This window comes from Echiichthys vipera (assembly GCF_963691815.1).
Source record: "Echiichthys vipera genome assembly, chromosome: 3".
Classification (NCBI taxonomy): domain Eukaryota; kingdom Metazoa; phylum Chordata; class Actinopteri; order Perciformes; family Trachinidae; genus Echiichthys; species Echiichthys vipera.
Window position 1 is genome coordinate 23,420,270 of NC_139828.1, and position 19,589 is coordinate 23,439,858.

The window sequence follows — 19,589 nt, forward strand, 5'->3', positions numbered from 1 at the left end:
TTGTTAAGATGCTTTTGTGCAGTTTTGTCAGAGACAGCCCATGTTGTGCGCAGGTTCCCTGAACTCTGAGCCATGAAAATATGCCAAATATCTGCTGCAAACATGAGGAGGAGGTGAGGCGCTAGAGAGAAAGGAAGAGAGAGAGAGAGAGAGAGAGAGAGAGAGAGAGAGAGAGAGAGAGAGAGAGAGAGAGAGAGAGAGAGAGAGAGACGGAGTGAGGGAGGGAGAGAGAGAGGGAGGGAGGGAGAGAGAGAGGGAGGGAGGGAGAGAGAGAGAGGGAGGGAGGGAGAGAGAGGGAGGGAGGGAGAGAGAGAGAGAGAAAAAAAGAGGGAGGGAGGGTAGAGTGTGTGTAGAGCAGAGGGGAGGGAGAGAGAGGTGGTGCAGTTGAGCAGAGGGAGCCAGGAGTGAGTGAGGCGACAGAGCGGAGGTGACAGCGGAGAATGGAGAGGAGCCCGTCCGCCCGGCGAGCTTTGACCGCGGCGAGCGAGGAGAACCCACTCGGCCCTTCCCTTCTGGAGCCAGCGTGCTGAAAGAAACCGGGAGGAATTAACTGGGGGGCAAAGGAAAGGAATGGCTGATCCTCTGCGGAGGACTTTACTAGCGAAACTCCGGGGGAAGAAATCCAAGAAAGGAGCGACGGTCGGCGGTGGATACGGCTCTGCTGCGGCGAATGGGGGCCGAGAAGGTAAAGAAAAAGTTTTGCAAACGCAGCGAGACTCCGACGAGGCTCACCCGGTAGTCTTGCTCACAGGGCTTTGCACGGCAGAGAGAATGAGTACGTACGAGAATTGTGTTGACGGTGCGATGGTGCAAACCGGGGGTGTTGTCATAGTCCGGGAGAGTCGCGCAGCAGAGTTGTCCGGCGCAAGTCCCCAGGAGCGGAGCAGCGGGGGCAGGGTTCGGGTTAATGAGCAGCTCCTGGGGGTCTCACTTCAAAGAGACGTGCAGTTTGGTGGACATGAGGTTAGGGAGGGAGATAGGCCACCGAGATCCGCTGGCATAATCACGTTACCGGCGGGGGACCCGCTTGGAGGACCGCATGTCCAGAGAAAACACTTCGTCTCGGTGCCGCGGCAGTGCAGCGTCGGGGACTCAATCGGGTTTGGGGACAATTCAAATCACGTCATGTACCGAACACGGGTAGAGCCGCATACCGGGGTCTGTAAACCACCAGAAGGCCTGGTTACTACTACTGTTGCTGAAAGTGATGGGACGGAGCACAGAGATGGAGGACACTCCCGGCGCATGGCAGGGACTGTAGTGGCTGAACACAACGCCAACTGGAGTTTTGACATCAACCAAACTTTGGAGACAGACTCGCCAGTTTGCGCGGCACTTGTGTATCCAAACTGTAGGCCTGTGTCGAGAAACAACGAAGAAAACATTGTGATCAGAAACGTTGAGAGTTATGGGCCTGAGTATGCAGGGGACATTAGAGGGACTGCAGGCGGTCTGCAGAGCCCGACGTTTTTCCCCACAGAGTTAGAAATATGCGACATTAACATGGCATCCCTGTGCGCCACAGAGGCGTCACTCAGATACGCTTTAGATAGTGAAGATGAGGATTATTATGATAATGAAATTCTGCCTTTTTATGAAACTATTAGAGCAACAAGTGAAGGTGACAGAGCAGAGGTGGCAGACCTGCCACAACCGGGTCAGGATAAAGGACATCTTGACTGTAATGGTGCACAGGAAACAGACAGACTTAGGACCCAGCTGAAAGAAGCTTATTACCTTCTTATCAATGCTATGAATGATATCAACCTGGATGTTCAACAGATCAGTGGTGCTTTAACAGAGCAGCAGGCCACCTCCTCCTGTAGTAGCCACTCCAGGGATAGCCTGTGCTCCAGGTTGTCGGCCAAAAACATGGACAGTGATTCCTGGTCCTCAGGAGGCGACCACAGCCCTCAGCAGGTGTCTGACACTGACTCACTCCTGCTTTGCCTCAGTGGGAACCTTCAGCCAGGCCTCAAAGGCAGGCTGAATAGTAAGAGCATGGTGAACCTGTCCTTGACCAAGATAAGACCCACATTACGGCGCTCTGTTAGTGATGGAGCTCTCAGCTGTGCAGGTGGTCCCTCGCTCTGTATTCAGGCCCCTGGAACACAGTGTCCAGACATCAGTGATGATAAAGGGGCCGCAGAGACAAAAGAGAGTAAAGGGGTTAAAGCCATAGGGAAGGGCGGGCTGTCAGAACCTCAGGCGCTTTACAACGCCATCAGCAGTGATGAGCTGCTACAAGAAGCCGGCGGCGATGAAGACAGAGGCGGGCAGCTTGACGAGAGCAGCGGCTCAGTCAACAGCCTCACAGGTTCTTCAGACAGCAACGCTGATGCATCAACAAATCAGGGTCAGGATAACAAGCAGGAGCTGACTGACGTCCGAGCGCACAGGGCCAACTCCGTCAACAAGGGCCACGGTGTCACTGTCAACAAGATGCAAGAGTGGATGCACAAGGGGCGTTTGTTGTCCTCTGAGATGAAGCAGCGCATTGAAGGCTCATCTTTGCCCCGCGGTGGAGGCCAAAGCCAGGACCGGCCCCATCCTCAGGGTAACCATGGTGCGTGTAAACCAGGGGTCCAGACATCCTGCCGAGGGGTTAAATCTGTCAAGGCCAAGTCACCACGGCAGCAGCAGCCAGGTAGGAAGGCTACACGGAGTGGCCTCAACTCCTGTGGATCCTCTAAATCAGAGACCTCTCACCCTTCTTCCTCCCGTCTGATTATTGTCATCCTCCTCCACTCATAGTAAACTCCGTCTGGTGGCGGTTCACCCTGCACTGGCACTCCTCCTCTTCTGGATGCAAAGCAAAGGGCCGAGACACCTCAGACCTCTTTGTTTTCCTTTTTTAAGATTATCTAACCGGTGGCGGGTTCTGTTCTTCACACTAATTTAGATTCATCTTAACACAAAATTAATAGCACATCAGGTTTGTAGGTCACTCACAGTGTAGTTCAGTAACAACTAACTATCTCTCTCCTCTGCTATCTGCTGTGGTGTTTTTCTTGGTGATGGTGGTGGGTTGCTTTGTGTGTTTGAATGTCTTCTGATTATATACGGAAAGCCTAATGATGTTGTGTTTATGTGGTGTAAAAAACGAGAAAACATCTGTATCATGAAACCATTTACCGCAACAAGTGAGATTATTTTATACCAGATTAGTTTGTTTAGGTGTTCAAAACGCAACTTAAATGTGAGATGGGATTAGGTGGGATGATACGGTCTAAATATTACCCAGTTTGCAAAACAATCTCACCACAAGGTACACTAAGTAGTTGTTCTGGAGCTTTCAATCATATCATCCAATCTTCCTCAGCAGGTGAAGTTTGCAGAGCACTTCTCTTCCATGTTGGCTTGAAGGTTGAGACTTAAAGTTCACTTTTGAAAAAATAATCTCACCACAAGCTCCATTGACCCACTTATCATATTCACTTTTAACTGTGTTTGCACAAATGGATGCTTTGCACCACCTTGCAGTGGCAGTTACCTACAGTACATAACACTGGGTGCACATCTTGCATATACATTCAGTTACTATTTCCCAACAGTAGTGCACAGTTTTACTATGAATTGCGCCTTTCATCCATGTTCGTCTTGAGTTGCCTGCAAACAAGGAAGTTTGCCAGTTCATTCACAGGACTTCAGAAACTGTGTGGAAAACGTTCTATATATATATTTGTGACACATGATGTTGAACTTGTAAACTTGCTTTGTACAGATAAAAAACACCATTTTATCCTACCACTCATAGTTATGTATGTGTTCATTTGTTTGTGTGTGTGTATCTGTGTATGTTGTTCTGACAGTGTTTTCCAGAGTAAATAGATGACTTGCCATGTGCGTAGGATGTTGTTGACTGCCAGTGTGCTGTGCTACTAGAAATAGCGTGTGATCTCGGAGGCTGCTGAGCGGAAGGCCTCTGTGTTTGACTTCAAGCCGCTGTTGGCTCAACATAGAACTATCTTTTGCAACTCAAACTATTTCCTCTGCTGTGTTTTAGACATGACTCTATATGGTTTCCAAGGTCACTTTCCCCTCAAAATTCAAATTTTTTCCCCATTTTGCTCAGTTTTCCCTTCTTGGTCCCCACTGAACTTTTCCACAGCTGTGGCCAGAGGAATCCAAAGCAGGAGAGAAGCCACTGCAGTTATCCTCTGTGGTGTGTGTGTGTGTGTGTGTGTGTGTGTGTGTGTGTGTGTGTGTGTGTGTGTGTGTGTGTGTGTGTGTGTGTGTGTGTGTGTGTGTGTGTGTGTGTGTGTGTGTGTGTGTGTGTGTGTGAGTGTGAGTGTGTGTGTGTGTAAGGGGGTTGGGCTGTCATGTTGCCTTCCTCCCCAGTCGTTTGCTCTGGACAGCTCCCTGGTAACTTGCATTTAAAGAGACGCTGGACTGAATATTTAGGATGCCATTCCCGTTGTTTAACTTATTTGCGTTGTGTCACTTAATTCCTCGCCATGAATGAACAAAATGAAGGACGATTGAGCATTTATTAAGGTCAGCCTTAGGCTTATCTTGCCCCAGTGGGCCTCTCAGCACCTCACAAAGAGCCATTTAAAAAAAAAAAAAGAAATGCCAAAGCTCTCAAAGGCTCCAGTGAATTGCTTGTCTTGGCTCGAAACTCTTCATTCAGTTTATGGCTCCATTCTAAATTTATGTAAATATTTATATCATTCTGACTAAAAATAGTCCTGTTCCTCCCCTGAGTGCTACCTAATATCACTGCATCTAATTTATTGCTGTTCAGACCTGTCTTTTAATTACTGTGTAAAAAGTCATTTTGACTATCACCCACAGTTAGGTGTGTCACTCATTCAGACTCTTGTATGCCTGGGTGAGGGATACTGTGCACATGAGCATGCAAATGCCCACCTCAAGTGTGTACATGCATGTTTGTAGTTGCAATTAGAGAATTTATAGTTTTGTTGTGTTGTGGCAGAGGATTGGCTTGCGGGCAGGCAGGCAGTATCCAGGCGTCATATTTTGACCAGATCTGAACTCAGGAGTGGTGTGTCAGTCAAAGCTGATGTTGAGACTGAGCCATAAACACCACAAACAGAGTATAAGAACCACTCCTGGGAGGCACATATTCATGTCTTTTATTAGATTTTTTTCTCCCCCCCCCCAAACAGCTTTTAAAGAATAGTTTACCATAAAGAAAATATGCTTGAGAAGATCGATATCAATCTCACATTTGTCTTTTACTATGAAGTTATTGCCAACAGCTGGTTCGCTTAGCTTGGCAATAAAGACAAAGCTAACTTGGCTTTGTCCAAAATTCAAAACTATGTCGTATATTAACATGTTATATCTTGTTTGTTTAACTTGCACAGAAAAACGACAAGTTACGATAAGAAAAATTGACAAGTTGTGGTTTAATGAGCTAGTTGTTATGTGCCAGACTATTTCTTGGCGTGGAACTGTGACTTCCAGTCTCTGCTCCATGCCAAGAAATTAGTTACAAGATGCTTAAGGTACTTTAAGGCATGGGCACACCAAGCTGATGGTCTGCCGTCCGTCAAAGTCAGGTCAGTCAGTTTGTCACATTGTTGGCACAAGTCGCCCCTCATTGGCCTTTGTTGGCTATTTTTCATCAGATTCAACATGCTGAATCGAGTCAAGTGAGGAAAGAAAACAAATGGCTGAAGGGAAGAGGCTGTGGGAGTGAAAACAAACTTGTTATATCAAGTGAGAATATTTTGGACGATACACAGGTGACGTTAAGCAGCACCACAGTCGGCCTCTGTCGCCACTAGTTCGTTGAAGTCGGCTTACTGTGTCCCCCCCTTTAGAGGTGCTAATAGGCAGATTTTGTTACCTTTGGACAGACCCATGCTAGCTGTTTCCCCCTGTTTTTAGTCTTTGTGCTAAGATAAGCTAAGCTAACCTGCTGTTGGTTGTCTTCACATTTATTGTACAAACATTAATGAGAGACATTGATCTCTCAGCAAGCAAGCAGGCATATTTGCCAAATTGTTGAACACGATAACAAAGACCCACTTTGGATTACATACATTGTGAAGTCTTGCTCAACATTTTGAATACATTAATTTCTGCTTTATAAATAGATTTAAAGCTACAGAATGAGACGAGATCGCAGGTGTAATATAATCGCCCTAGACTGCTGTCAAGTCATGTCAGAACAATGTGGCGTTTGGTTTTCTGCGCTGTGCCAGAAATCTTGTTACTGAGATCCAGAGTTGTTTTTTCACATTTCACATTTGTCTTGTCTGGTGCATCTGTACTTGGACAGATTTTTGGAGGATGGTAGCTCTACAGACAGATCAAGTGATGCAGGAGAAACTTTAGGCATCTGTGGTTTATACCAGGATGGTTAATGAGATGCATGAGTCACATGATGGTGTTTGAACACCATGTGGGCTGAACACTAGCAACTTTAAATGAATTAGTATCAGTAAAACTAAATGGATTTTATTTATTTTTGGACCTAATTGTGTCACATCCATGTGCCATTTTAAGATTGTACACTCCCTCCCCTGAAGCATTTTTATCAGTATTCTAAAGAGAAACAATTGCACAAGACAGAAGAGTCACTGAAAGAGCTGCAAATATTGAAAAGAATTTGGGTTTCAAGCCAAAATATTGAGGAGGAAGTGGCATAAGCGTGAGCAGGCTGTGCTGCCAGGACGCCTCAGCGGGATGCAAGTGTTGACATGTGATGCAACCCTGGACGATCTCAGCCCTGCATTGGTGTAAAAAAGAAAAATCTACATTGAGAATCCTCATTACCACATGAATGAGTGTCAACAGGAATGTATGGCACACAGCAAAAGATTCCCTCTGAAGGGGGGAGCCTGAAACTCTGTATACACAACAAAGTGTTGTCTGTATGGAGGAGAAAACTAGCTGGTGTGTGTTTTTCACTTATCAAAAGAGGAGCCTCTGTGAGGCAAAAGGAATTCAGGAAATAAAAGAAAAGCCTATGGGAAAGTGGATCAAGTGTTTTGTCTTAGAGAAGTGAAAGATACAGAAGATTAAGACATGAATGTAATTGGGTTTTACTGTCAGGTTCACGTGGCACAGGTTCATACCAGCACAACCAGGAACTAAGCTTTTTTTTTTTTTAAATGTTTGCATTCCTTTCAGCACCTCATACAAACCCATATCGCTCCTCCCCATCCACCTCTCCCTCTCTTTTTCTCTTACACGGACATGCACCCTTGTATTATGTGCCCTAGCCATCTGTTACCTTCAGGTCAGGGGTGTGAGTGCCCTGAACACATCATCTTCATGCAATAGCAGCACAAGAAGCCAGGCTGTGTTAGCTCTATTATGGAAATTTCTCCTCTCTTCTTTTTTGCTTTGCATTGTGGTTATAGGAGGTTAGGGCTGGACAATGTGGCCAACGATTTTATATCCTGATAATGATATATATCACGATGTAGAATGTTTGCTGGTAATCCAATAAATAAATAGTCTAAATAAAAAATAACCACATGGCAAATTTCTGTGGGAAAGAAAAGAAACACAGAGTATTCTCTCTCAAAAAAGATATTTTTTTAAAAATGGTTTTGACAACGTTTTGTTATACCACCCAGCCCTACCTGGGATTGTCATTGGTCTCTCACGCCAAATTTAAATCAAAGGGGAAAGGAGGTGTTCTATTTATTTTACTCCCTTGAATGTTTTCAATGTTTTGATTACATACCAGATGGCATAAATACATTTTCAAGGAGTTCTTTTGCTGGTTTTAGAATAAGCATTCCCTGCATTTAAGAAAACGAACACATAGGCTTATAAACAACAATTTTGATTATCAGTTAATCTACAGGTAATTAGAGGTTTGATCTTTAAAATGTCAGAATATTGTCAAAAATGCAGATCACAATTTCCTAAAGCTTGAGTTGAGGTCTTCTAGATGAATGTTGTGTCCAAAACCACTTACATTTTCAGTTTACTATCACATAAGGCAAAGAATATCCGCAAAATCCTTAACACTGAGAAATTAAACCATCAATTAGCAATAGGTATTTTATTTTCTGATGATCTGCTAACAGATTAACCAACTAATCACTGTTGTGCTACACACACCTGAGCCTCATTGTTCCCCATCCACAAGTGTCCTTATTGCACATTTTTGTTAAAAGGGTAAAACAAGCTTCATTTATATCTCTTAAATGTTGCTTCTCCATCTTGTGAAAACAGTCCCCCCTGGCTTTAACTACACAGTATATTGTAGTTTAAAGATTATTTTTAAGAAAAGCAGACTCAGAGATTCCATTATCTGTTTTTTGTCAGGCTGAATGTTCTGAGTTTGACAACTGAGTCCAGTGAAAATGGCTAAAATCTCACTTATTATGTCAAGCCAGTGTCCTGTAGTTGCTTTGGGCAAGGTGTTGCTCCCGTGAAGGTGTGTGACAGTGGAAGGAGACGGCGGCGAGGCTGTAAATCTGGAGCTGTGGTCTGGAATGCTGCTCGTGTCAGAACACGCTTCCTCTTCTAGTTATGAAAGACCCCTTAAAGAAGATGGCATGCTGACAACAACTCTGCGCTCAACCATCTCACCTCTCTTTGGTCTCACGTTACCGGATCGAGCGTTGGCGGTGGAGTCTTCATTTCTCCAACAATTTGTTTAATCATTCCTACAAGTGTTAAAACAAACTCAGCCTCTACCTTTTTAATGTCACATTTTTAACTTTTAGGTAACCTCATTTGATACAGTTCATCTGGTGAGAACAAAACTATCGATTATAGGCTAAAGAAGGTGTCGTTTTTTATGTGTCTTTAAAAGTCTTTTAAGAACTACAAAGCTACTGTACAAAATCTGTAATGTAATTATTGCTATTGTAATGTACCTTTCTGAAGGTTTCCCTCATGTAGATTCAAATATAAGTGAGAACACTGCTTGTAGACAGTGTTTATGTGTTACAAGGAACTCCAGAACAGCTGAAAACAAACCACCACAGTAGATTATTACAGCCTGCTAGCTTGGGCATACACATCAACTCATGGGACTCTATGGCAGCAGAATACATGCTGCACGTTTCCCCTTCACTCAGCAGTCGACACATGTTAAAGCACTAGGCCCTCAAACACAACATAATCCAGGCTAATGCAAACACATTGCTGGCTCATGTTTGTGTCTGGAAACCTTCCTTAAATTAAACCGAGCATAAAGGAAGAAGTACTTAAAGATTTGCTGTATATCCAGGCAGCGTGGAGGTCTTTTTCAATTAAACCAAAACAGACTTCAGAGAGGCTGTGATGGGTTGTGGTTTTGTCGTTCAATCTATTTGTTAATTTTTCACTGTGGTGATTAGTAATGCTTTAAAAGTGTCCTCTGTTCTTGCCACTGAAAGCTGTGTCTTATATATGATCTGCAGGGGAATGGCCTCCCTAACAGAGGCAATTTCATCCCACTTTATATCACACTTGTCATATTTCTCAAGTGGGGGAGAAAAAAAAGTTGAGTAGCAAGTAGAGAAATAAGTTCAAGACTTGTTTTTCGTTGTGGTGAGAGGACCTCCAAAGTTGGCGTTTATGGGATTTGGAAGCATTGGCGATGGCAGTGATTATCACGATTTGCTTTATGAAGTTGCTGTGTAGATCACAGGAAAGCAGAGAGAGGCAGTTCAGAGAGGCTGGTTGACTTCCAGGGAAAAGTAAATCCCAGTTGAGCCTGTTTCTCTCTCTCTCTGTGTGCTGCTTTCAGGGGCTTTGTCAATAAATGCAACCAAGCAAAAAAATACCTTAGTCTCAATCAACTGAGTAGAAGTTATGTAATTTGAAACCATGTTTGTGTTGTTGTTGTTGTTGTTGTTGTTGTTTTTTAATGTTCTTCAGTTCTCTTGTCTTGGACTAATCTGAATTGATAATACAAAAAACCCCTGTTGTGGTTTATTTGATTGATTTCGATTTTGTAAAGTGAAAATATTTCCAAGTGTATAATTTGGTGGACGTAGCTCAGGGTGCGTGGAAAGATAATTCCTCAAGGAAAGGAGAATTTGTCGTTATAGCATGTGGAGGGGCTCGTCTGGGAGCCGCTGAGGATCAAAACAGTCTTTTACACGAGCCTGCTGTACATGTCAGAGCAAGACCCTGCCCTCAGCACCTCGCTCTGCTTGTCACACACACACACACACACGCTCAGAGGTTGTTTTTCTCTGTCAGCATCTGCTCATCAACCCTTGTGAAAATAAAAGCATGCCAGATGATTTGGAAATTTGCTTTCTGATTGTACTAGGGAAAAACAAATTTGTACTATGTGTTTAGTAAAAACATCCACGAACACATTAACACAGTCAAAGCTTTGCAGCTCTTTTAAGGCTGTCTTTGGGACATTAAGGGACCACAACACTGTCTCTATTATTTGTCTTTTTTCACTAGACGCATTGCCACCGGCTGTACTTATCGTCGCCCTCTTACACACCCCACTCTCTGCTCTATTTTCACCGCTGTAATGTGGTTTCTCGCTCTTTTTTCCAAGTTGCCGTGGAAGATATGTATGTGCTCAGTCCCTCCATCTCCCTGTGATCTCTTTTGAATTCAAAGCCCACATATTCCCAAAGCTGACGGGTAAACACTGAGGGGAAAATGGGGGAGGTGCTCCAGGGTGATTGTGGTGGTGTGATTGAGAGTTTGAATTTGGTCATAAAAACAAAATCACAACAGTTATTCCAAACGTTCTAAGACATATCAAAATACAAAGTCAAAACAGAGATATGGCTCTTTTATTCTGAACTTTAAAGACAAAGACAAGAATAAGAGACTATAAAACCTAATGGCATAATTCAGCGTTTCCACACCTGTGGTTTCTTGATTGCAGATGTTTTCTTCAACTTGACAGGACATGAATAGTCAGAGATGAAACATCAGATTCAGTCGTTCACTTCAGTTCAATAATTACTCAAATGATGATCATGATAATGATTAGTTGCTTTTTTATGCCAAGAAGTTGTAACTCTCACACTCTTTCTCTTCCCATCACGCCCTCAGCGTTCATTGAGAATGTCCAAACCCCCTGTGCTAATGACCGGGAGGTGGGGAGGGCCAGTGAGTCTTCATCATGGCGGCCACCGCTCACCTCCATCACTGTCTCCAAGAAGCGAAACTGGCTGCAGCAGAGCTCCCTTGGTAAGAATCAGTGCACCAAGGACGAGCTGCAGGGAATGCTGGGAGCTGAGGAAGAGGGCCCCCATCAGCCACCACCTCCTCCCAGTCCCTCTCCAGACCACCTGAGACCCTCAGGGGGAGCACCATCACGGCCGGCCCACCTGCATTTGCCTCAGGTCAGCTATAAGGTGTCTTTGTTAACAAGAATGAGATTTTTTGAAATGTACGTATTCACTTTTTTGTTTTTATGGGGCATCACGTGTCCATCCCAAATTGTCCTTCAATATATGGAGTAAACAAAGAAGATATAATGTGTTAATCAGGGAGCTGCTGGTAGGTTGGTTTTGTTACTTTTGGACGGAGTCTGGCCAGCTGCTCCCTCTATGTCCAGTCTTTGTGCTAAGCTAACCAGATACTGGCTGTAGCTCTATATTTAGAACACAGACACAAGAGTGTTGTCAACATTCTCATCTAACTCTCTGCAAGAAAACAAATTAGCACATTTCCCAAACTTACATTGTGGCTTTGGCCTTTGTCTTGATTCAGATTAATGTCAGCCAGGCAAAAATGTCTGCTCACCCTCGGAGCGTGGACCCAGCCGAGGAGAATGATGCAGACGATGAAGGAGAGATTTGGTACAACCCAATCCCCGAGGATGATGAACTGGAGATGGCTCACCGGCCCTCCGTTCGGCTGCTGGTTCCCCCTCGAGCAGAGTCCCAGAGAAGGCCCAGCAGGGGAGGGGATGCGGGTCACGGTGGCAGGAACCTAGGGGTTGTCTGCATTGCACCAGAGGCACTCGGGGAAAGTCTCGCTGGCGGCTCAGGAGAAGGGAGTCAGGGGAATACTGTACATTCCACAGAGGCACTACATCTGCACAGACAGATGCTCGCGTGCAAACCTCAGGAGGAGGGGGGGCCTTCCACCAGCAGAGCCACAGGTAAGGCAAAAAAATAAAGGTATATTCACACCTCCACTCATTCTTACTTTCCTTCCCTTCCTGCGTTTTGTTGCCTTTTTAATTCAGTCTTTCCCTCTCATTTATTTGGAATGATGCTTGAGGGCCAATTGTTGTTTGTCGTTTTGTCTCTCAGGCAGTTTCTCTCAGCAGATATTTTTGCGGTCGAGCACACCTTTGGCACAAATTACAGCTGTTGAAAACGTTTCCAATCAACAAATCAACAGGCTTATTTAACTGCAAGTAATTCCTGTTATACGAAGGCTGTCCTTAGAAATATATAGTATTTCACTGTGAAGTAGTGTCCCTCCACTCAAAAGTTTCACTTCCCTGAAATTTGAGATTCAAAGGCATTACTGTCAGTAAAGAGAGAAAACACACTGCCATCATAGCTGTCACCCACTGCAACTTACAAGCACACAAACAACAGAAACATATAAAACATGCTAACCACACTTCTGATACGTCTGCCAGTTGCCGATTTTAGCGTCAACACACTCATCTGAGTCTGGGTCTGGCAGATGCTGGGTTAAGGATGCAGGAACTGTCTTATGTCTTCAAATCTATGACAAATATTTCCATCCTAGCTCAGTTTTTTCTTGCTGTGTTCTGTTTGATTGGATCAAACAGGAGCTGTGGCTTTTTAATCATATTGCTCCATATCACTGTCCCTCATTAGTTAAACTCAGACAGACTTTATCTAGGAGGAATTCAACAGGCCTTCCTCAGAGGAAAGAATATCTGTTTACTTGTGACTGCAGCTCACACAGAGGGCTGTGAACTGTGTACATTTGTGGTTCTGAAATGTTCTTATAGAGCTTTAAAACTAGAAAGCTTTATTATTAAAGCAGAATGTATTCATAATCTGCAGAATTACCGCAAATTAATTGAAGTACTCTCTCTGCACTTTTTGATTTACTTGTGTGCTTGAAGATTGTTGACAACCTCGGCGACGGCATAATGATGACAGCCAGCACACGGCTCCCTGTCTCTTAATAAGCTCAGTCTGTTTTTTCTAGCTTCCGACTTTTTGTTCTCTCTGATCTGGCAACATGGTAGTTTGAACCAATTGGCACATCTTGAGCTGAGCCTATAATTACAACTTTTGACAACACTTTTTTGTGGCACGCAATAGCCATTTCTAGTCTAGGAAGCAGAAAAGTGGGGCTGAATCGTTTGAGTATGATGACCGAAATCTAATACTTCAGCTTTAGTTTTCACAGTTTTACTGCAGGAATGAAGGATTGAAATGAGCTCAGAAATGTTTCTCTCCCCGTGAAATACTACAGTTTAAAAAGTTGAAACCACAATTCGATGAGACCTGTTTGTATTAATTAAACATACTCTTGGCTGCATGTTTCACAACAATAATCAGTGCATACAAAGACACTGTTTATCTGGAGTGGAAAGTTCTTAACTCCCTGAGGTGTTGCATTAGCTCACAAAACAAATCTGCCCATGACAAGGACACAGGTTTGATTGGCTGCTGATAAACTCCTTGATCCTCATCGACTGGCGTCAAACCCTTGGCTCTCTATGACATCACGTGTGGCTCAGCAAAACTCTCCGCCCTGAGAGACTCTTCTCGTAGGATTAGGATTTAACAAGTCTCGAATGAGTCTCAGTGTACCGGCACAGGAAAGGCACTAATCATAACGCACAGAGCTAATTAAATTCAGGCTATTTCTGCCTGCACCTTTTGATAGGTTTCAGTCCTATTTTGCAGTCCAGATTAAATTTGCTGGTGTCATTATAGCATTTCATGCTGGGTTAGCAGATGAGTGGATATAATTGGAGGCAGCAGTTGCTTCTTCAGCAGTCTTAACAGTGAAGACATGTTGTTCTGCAAGGCTTTTTTTTTTAATGCTCACTGAAATGTCTACCTTTTTCAAAAAAAGTGATTAATGTTCCATCAGCATGGTACCATTCAAAGACCTAATTTACATCCTGTAATGAGATTCTGTTTAATGAGAGTAGCAGGCCTGTGATAGAGTGTGTGTTACCAGTGCTCTGACTGGTCGCTGTGAAAATGAGAAGCGGGAGCAGAAGTGTTGTTGTTTTTTTTCCTTCTCCCTCACGCTCCGGAACTGCCTCCCTCTCTGCTGCCTGTTGACTTTGCAATTGATTCCTGTGGGTATGGCGACGCCATCCCACACTTCACTGCAGCATAAATGACCAACAAACCAGGCTGCATGTAATCAAAGGGGAAACGCTCATTACTGGTTGTTTGTGTGTGTGTTGTCGGTGCAGTCATTGGGCAAAATCGAAGAAATAGAAACCTCTTATACCTACAGAAATGACTGTGTACTTTGTGGTTGCTGTTAACTCAGTTTGTATTAGCTGCAGCATGACACTGCACTCCTCCACTCACACTGGTAGGGAGGGTTGGAGTGAAAAGAGCAGCTTTCTGTGGGTGCTCACTCCACCCTGCATCCATTGTCCCATCTCTTCTCTACAGGGTCAAACTGGGCCGGTTTGGGGACATGGATAATTACTTTTTTTTTTAACCTTTTGTGTATTTTCTACCCATTTGTCAGCTAAACGGAACTTTTACAACTTAAGACTAGAGGACAAAATGAAGTGAAAATGAAATTAGTGCATGTTTACCTTCCTATAGCCCAAAAAGATCAAAACATATCTGCAGTGGTTGGAGGGTTATTGATCAGAATGATGCTTTGCCAGGTTCTGACTCTATAAGGAAACGCATGTACTTCTTCAGACAATACATAACATACATACAAAACATTATTACACTATTTTGTGTTGTTACCTTTTGAGGTGACTAAAATGCATTACTTAAAGAGCCGTAGCAATTCTTGTGCATGTTGTAGACCATTTACAACAACTCACATATACTTTATATCACAGCTAACCATTTTAAAAACTGTACATTTTAGTTTAAGGTATTTTCCACTTTTTAGGCAGCCATTGCCTTCCATTTATTTTAGCAAAGTATATAAACAAATTAAGAAACGATTGTTACTGACTTCTGTCATCCATCACAGTAACCAAGTCCGCTGGAAAAAAAAATACAAATAATGTTAGCGTTACTTTAATGCCATGCAGACCTTCCAAATTAGTCTGGACTTTTACTGTAGTAATTACAGTAGTTTTCCTGCGCAGTAGAGAAAAGAACACAATACAGTAGTTGCCTCAAATGGCAAGAAAGAAAATGCGGTGAAAATGAATTAAATGTACAACATGCATTGAAAACGGATACCAACTGTGAAATATATGATTTATGGTTAAAATGCTAACGCACTGGTATGGTCTTTTAGTTCTTCATGAAAGCCTGAACCAAAATAACAGAATATGAAATGCTGTTACAAACTAAACCTCACGTGTTGGTTGGTAGTAGCATAATTGTTACAGTAACATAATTGTGAGCTTTATCTGTACCGCATCTGCGTGTATGTGTGTTAAGGGCACCACATCATGTGTTGCCTCACCACATTTCAGTAAATGTGCCCACGCCTCAGAGGGAATAATAGCCTCTGATGAAGCTTTGTCAAAGTCTTTAAGAACAAAAAAAAAACAAGCAGTGCAGCCAGTGTTGAACTCCACTATTTTGCCCCATCTTTTCTTCATAAATATGAGCCCATACAGACTTCACTTTATCTGCAGGGCTAAGGATTTGACAGGCCTTTCGTTGATTAAGCATGAATAAGAGCGCCTGCTGAATTAATGAAGCAGTGCAGATGTAGATGACTCTCTGCGACTATAGCTTTCCTCTGTTCGGCTGGCTGGTTCTTTTTCCTTCACCGGATACACTCCAGACTCCTCGTGTGCTGCCTATTGACTGACTTTTTGTCCATCTGAATGCTCTATTTGTATGGAGAATAATGATTGATGGACTTTGGGGGTGGTGAGCATGGTGGGTTCCCAATCTCTTGTTCCCTTTAGTGGTTGTTTGGGGAATCTGACTTGGCTGGCGCTCAGGAAGGAATCAGAGCTATTTCTGGGGGTTGTTTTGGTCCTGCTGGCTGCTAGGTTGGAGAATTGGCCCCGGCTGCTAAAGTTACATGAGAGTTAAAGCCTCTGAGCTCAAACCTGGAATCTAATCTCGGCTGACGATTGCACGGTTGGATCTGGAGGAAGTCAACAACTCAGAGGAGCAATGTTGTGAGAGCAGCACTTCAAAACCAGAGCAGATTCCTTAGCTTGGTGCTAGATGTGAAGTTCAGGTCACATTGTTTTCTCATGGCTCTCTCTCTCTGGTCTGTTCTTCATTTCAACCCCAGAGCAGCTGTAGAAAAGTGTGCTGGTCTCTGTTTTGATGAGTAAATGGGTCCATCTGTGTACACTAATGCATACTCAATCCTTAATTGTTCATGTATGCATTGGGGGTCACAATATGTAGTTCAGTTGGTAGAGAATCTGATCCTGATCATGTATTGATGAGAGGTTTTTCAAGCATGTTTAGAACCCCCAAACACTTTTATTCTATTACAAAACTATACATTTGACTGTATCTGACTGTATTTTTACGGTTGCAACATGGTGACAAAATGTTTCCACAGACAAACAGACAAATAAACACCTACTAAAACACTCAAAACTGCCTCTGTGTTAGTTAGAAAGGGGCCTTGGTACCCCAATTTTATGCCCCTGGCCCATTAACCGTGCAAGATGCCATCACAAAACGTTGTGGCAGTGCTGCAGGGCTGCAGGCTGTCCAGAAATAGCAGCCACTCTGTTGGTTGAGTTACAGCAGAGCAGGAATGCCTGCAGTGGTGGGCGAGCTAGTCTACATGAGGGCTGCTTTGGCAGGGGGCCATGTTTTGCTAGTGAGAAGGCCTGCATGCTTGGATATATTAGCAGGGGTTTTGTAACTATTGTAATGAAACGGCTGGGCTCCTGCAGCCCCTGAAAGGCCTTCCAGCACTGAATGATTTAGAGCCAAAAGAAGAGGAAGCAGTGCAAAGCCTGGCCACGGTCACCGAGTAAAGAAACTACAGGACAAGTATGCTATTCACCCGTTTATTTACTCTCTGCTGTTTGTCAACACACCCTGGTCCTTTCTGCTTTTACATTTAACACACATATTTGGCAGATATGCTTGTACAGACACACACACTCAAGTGAATACAACTGGTTTTACAGGGGCAATCAGGGACAGCTGATTATTGTCTCCCTCCAAGGCTTATCAGAGTGTGCTCAGTGTCTGTCTCAATTACACACACACACACATACACACACACACACACACACACACACACACACACACACACACACACACACACACACAAACACACACACACATACATATATTGTTGTAGGCAAGGCACCTAATATTATTTGATAGGATTGCATTTCACTTTATCCGACTGTAATTTACAATTTGGCATGGCTAGAGGGACAATTTGGCTCACGATGCAGGATACAAATATCGGCCATATTGGATAATGATCAGGTTGTCCCTCACACACACACACATACACAGACACACACACACACACACACGCACCCTTCTCCTACATCCTTTCTGGTGCCAGCGTTGTGAAAAGCCCTTGTCATAAATTCCTGGGCTTTGTTAAGAGGTGCCAGTGGCCGGGTGCCTGAGGAGGGCTTGCAGGGTCATCGAGGGCGTGTGTGTGTGTCTTTGCCTTTATGCATGCATATTTACATGCACTCTCTCTTTGTGTTACAGTAATATGGTGAGTGCATGTGCGTGTTAAAGCATAGGAGGTGGCTCAGGTGTCACCCAGAGAAATGCAGACCTTTTGCCCTTTGACCCAGGAACATAGCCCTGGAGGGTTGGGTGTCAAACCATCAGCCCTGAACCTCAGCTAGTGAGGTGTTACGTTACTCTTCTGGCTGCTGCCACAAGGCCAAAGGCTGCAAAGGACACAGCTGTGTGTGTGTGTGTGTGTGTGTGTGTGTGTGTGTGTGTGTGTGTGTGTGTGTGTGTGTGTGTGTGTGTGTGTGTGTGTGTGTGTGTGTGTGTGTGTGTGTGTGTGTGTGTGTGTGTGTGTGTGTGTGTGTGTGTGTGTGTGTGTGTGTGTGTGTGTGTGTGTGTGTGTGTGTGTGTGTGTGTGTGTGTGTGTGTGTGTGTGTGTGTGTGTGTGTGTGTGTGTGTGTGTGTGTGTGTGTGTGTGTGTAAGTGTGTGTGAAGCCAAAGTCATTAACCATGCAACAGTCATTAACTGATCTGCCTTGCAGGGCTAGTGGACGTTGCCCCAGTTCATGTTGATGACCAAATAAATGGAACACCAGTGGGACACTGATGAAATTTGTTTTGATTCTCACTCTTGAAGGCGGAGATTAGAGTAATTGAGAGTATGATATAGTCACATTAATGGGCAGTATTTTTTTGGTATTGAAAATGAATGTATTTTCTTATTTGAAAGTATTTTCTTATTTGAAAGTATCAAACCATAATCCTGTAGAAACACTTAATTTGTGTGAATCCAGAACTACTGTAAATAAACAGTGGCATTATCTTTGGTTACTTATAGCTTATTTAAATATGATATCATCATATATTTACCAAATTTGTATTTTTTGAATACCTCTGAACAGCAGTTTTATTACAGTGTACTTATATCATCAATTCATAAGTCCAACTCGTGTTTCATGTACAAGGAATTTCGCTCCTGAAAACCTTGTTTCAGACCTGACCAGAACTCTCTGTGTACTCAACCCCACCCCAGATGTTGTTTGGTGAGTTTGCACCTCCAGTGCCCTCCACCCATGTTCTCCCTTCTCAGAGCGCCTCTGTGTCTATTATTGGCAGGAAGCCGTGACACTGAAGGCTTCTCAGCTAGGGGGAAAAGGAGGCTAAACATGGTTTGGTGAGGAATGTGAGAGAACAGCCGTGTTCATTTGTACATTCACCAGCCAGCTTGCCAGCCTTCCAGTCGACCATCCAGACCTCTGAGTGCCTGGACAAGGGGCGCCTTTGTCCCCCATCTGCCGGCTACACCCTGCCTTGCTCCTGCCCCCCATCTTACCCTTCTCTCCATCCTGTTGCACCTCCTCTGCCTCCCTCTTTTTACTTGTGGGCCCTCACCCCAGAATAGCACAGCAGGTCCCTTCTGAAAATAGAGCTGGTGATGTTGGCAGGGTCAAGCTCTCTCTCTCTCTCTCTCTCTCTCTCTCTCTCTCTCTCTCTCTCTCTCTCTCTCTCTCTCTCTCTCTCTCTCTCTCTCTCTCTCTCTCTCTCTCTTCTTTCTTTCGCTCTCTTACAGAATCACGCTTTTGTTTTTGAGCTTTATTCAGGGAAAGTAATTAGGTGATAAAAGCAACAAAAGCATTTTTGTAAAATGAGAAGATCCAAAAGCGTGGATTAAATGTTCATCAAATGCAATATCTGAATATCAGCCCCAAGCCTTAGTGTCTTGTTTACTACATAGGCCAGGTCTTAACACTCCTCACAAGGCCTGCAGAAAGTGAACTCCTCCTGCAGAGTCATGTGGTTCAGCCTTAATCTCCCATGGATCCATGCAGTGAGGTATTCCCTCTAAAGCGTGAAAAAAAGCAGGTTAGCCACGGAGGAACCCTTTTAAAAGAGCGCTGAATGTAGAAAATTGCTGTTTTTCTGTTTGAGACCGACTCA

The 19,589-nt window shown here is 43.9% G+C and overlaps 1 protein-coding gene across 3 annotated transcripts in view; it reads left to right on the forward strand.

Moving 5' to 3' along the window:
* The first annotated feature begins 416 nt into the window (after positions 1-416).
* syde2 (synapse defective 1, Rho GTPase, homolog 2 (C. elegans)) overlaps positions 417-19,589 on the forward strand; it is a 45,824-nt gene continuing 26,651 nt past the window's right edge. For 2 of the 3 annotated variants that reach the window (XM_083911042.1, XM_083911043.1), the window contains exons 1-3: positions 417-2,647; positions 10,957-11,249; positions 11,620-12,013. In XM_083911042.1, coding sequence (XP_083767168.1) covers positions 571-2,647; positions 10,957-11,249; positions 11,620-12,013 — 2,764 coding nt within the window. In that variant the 5' untranslated portion in view covers positions 417-570. The remainder of the gene's footprint in view (positions 2,648-10,956; positions 11,250-11,619; positions 12,014-19,589) is intronic. The other variant, XM_083911044.1, reaches the window with a different exon arrangement.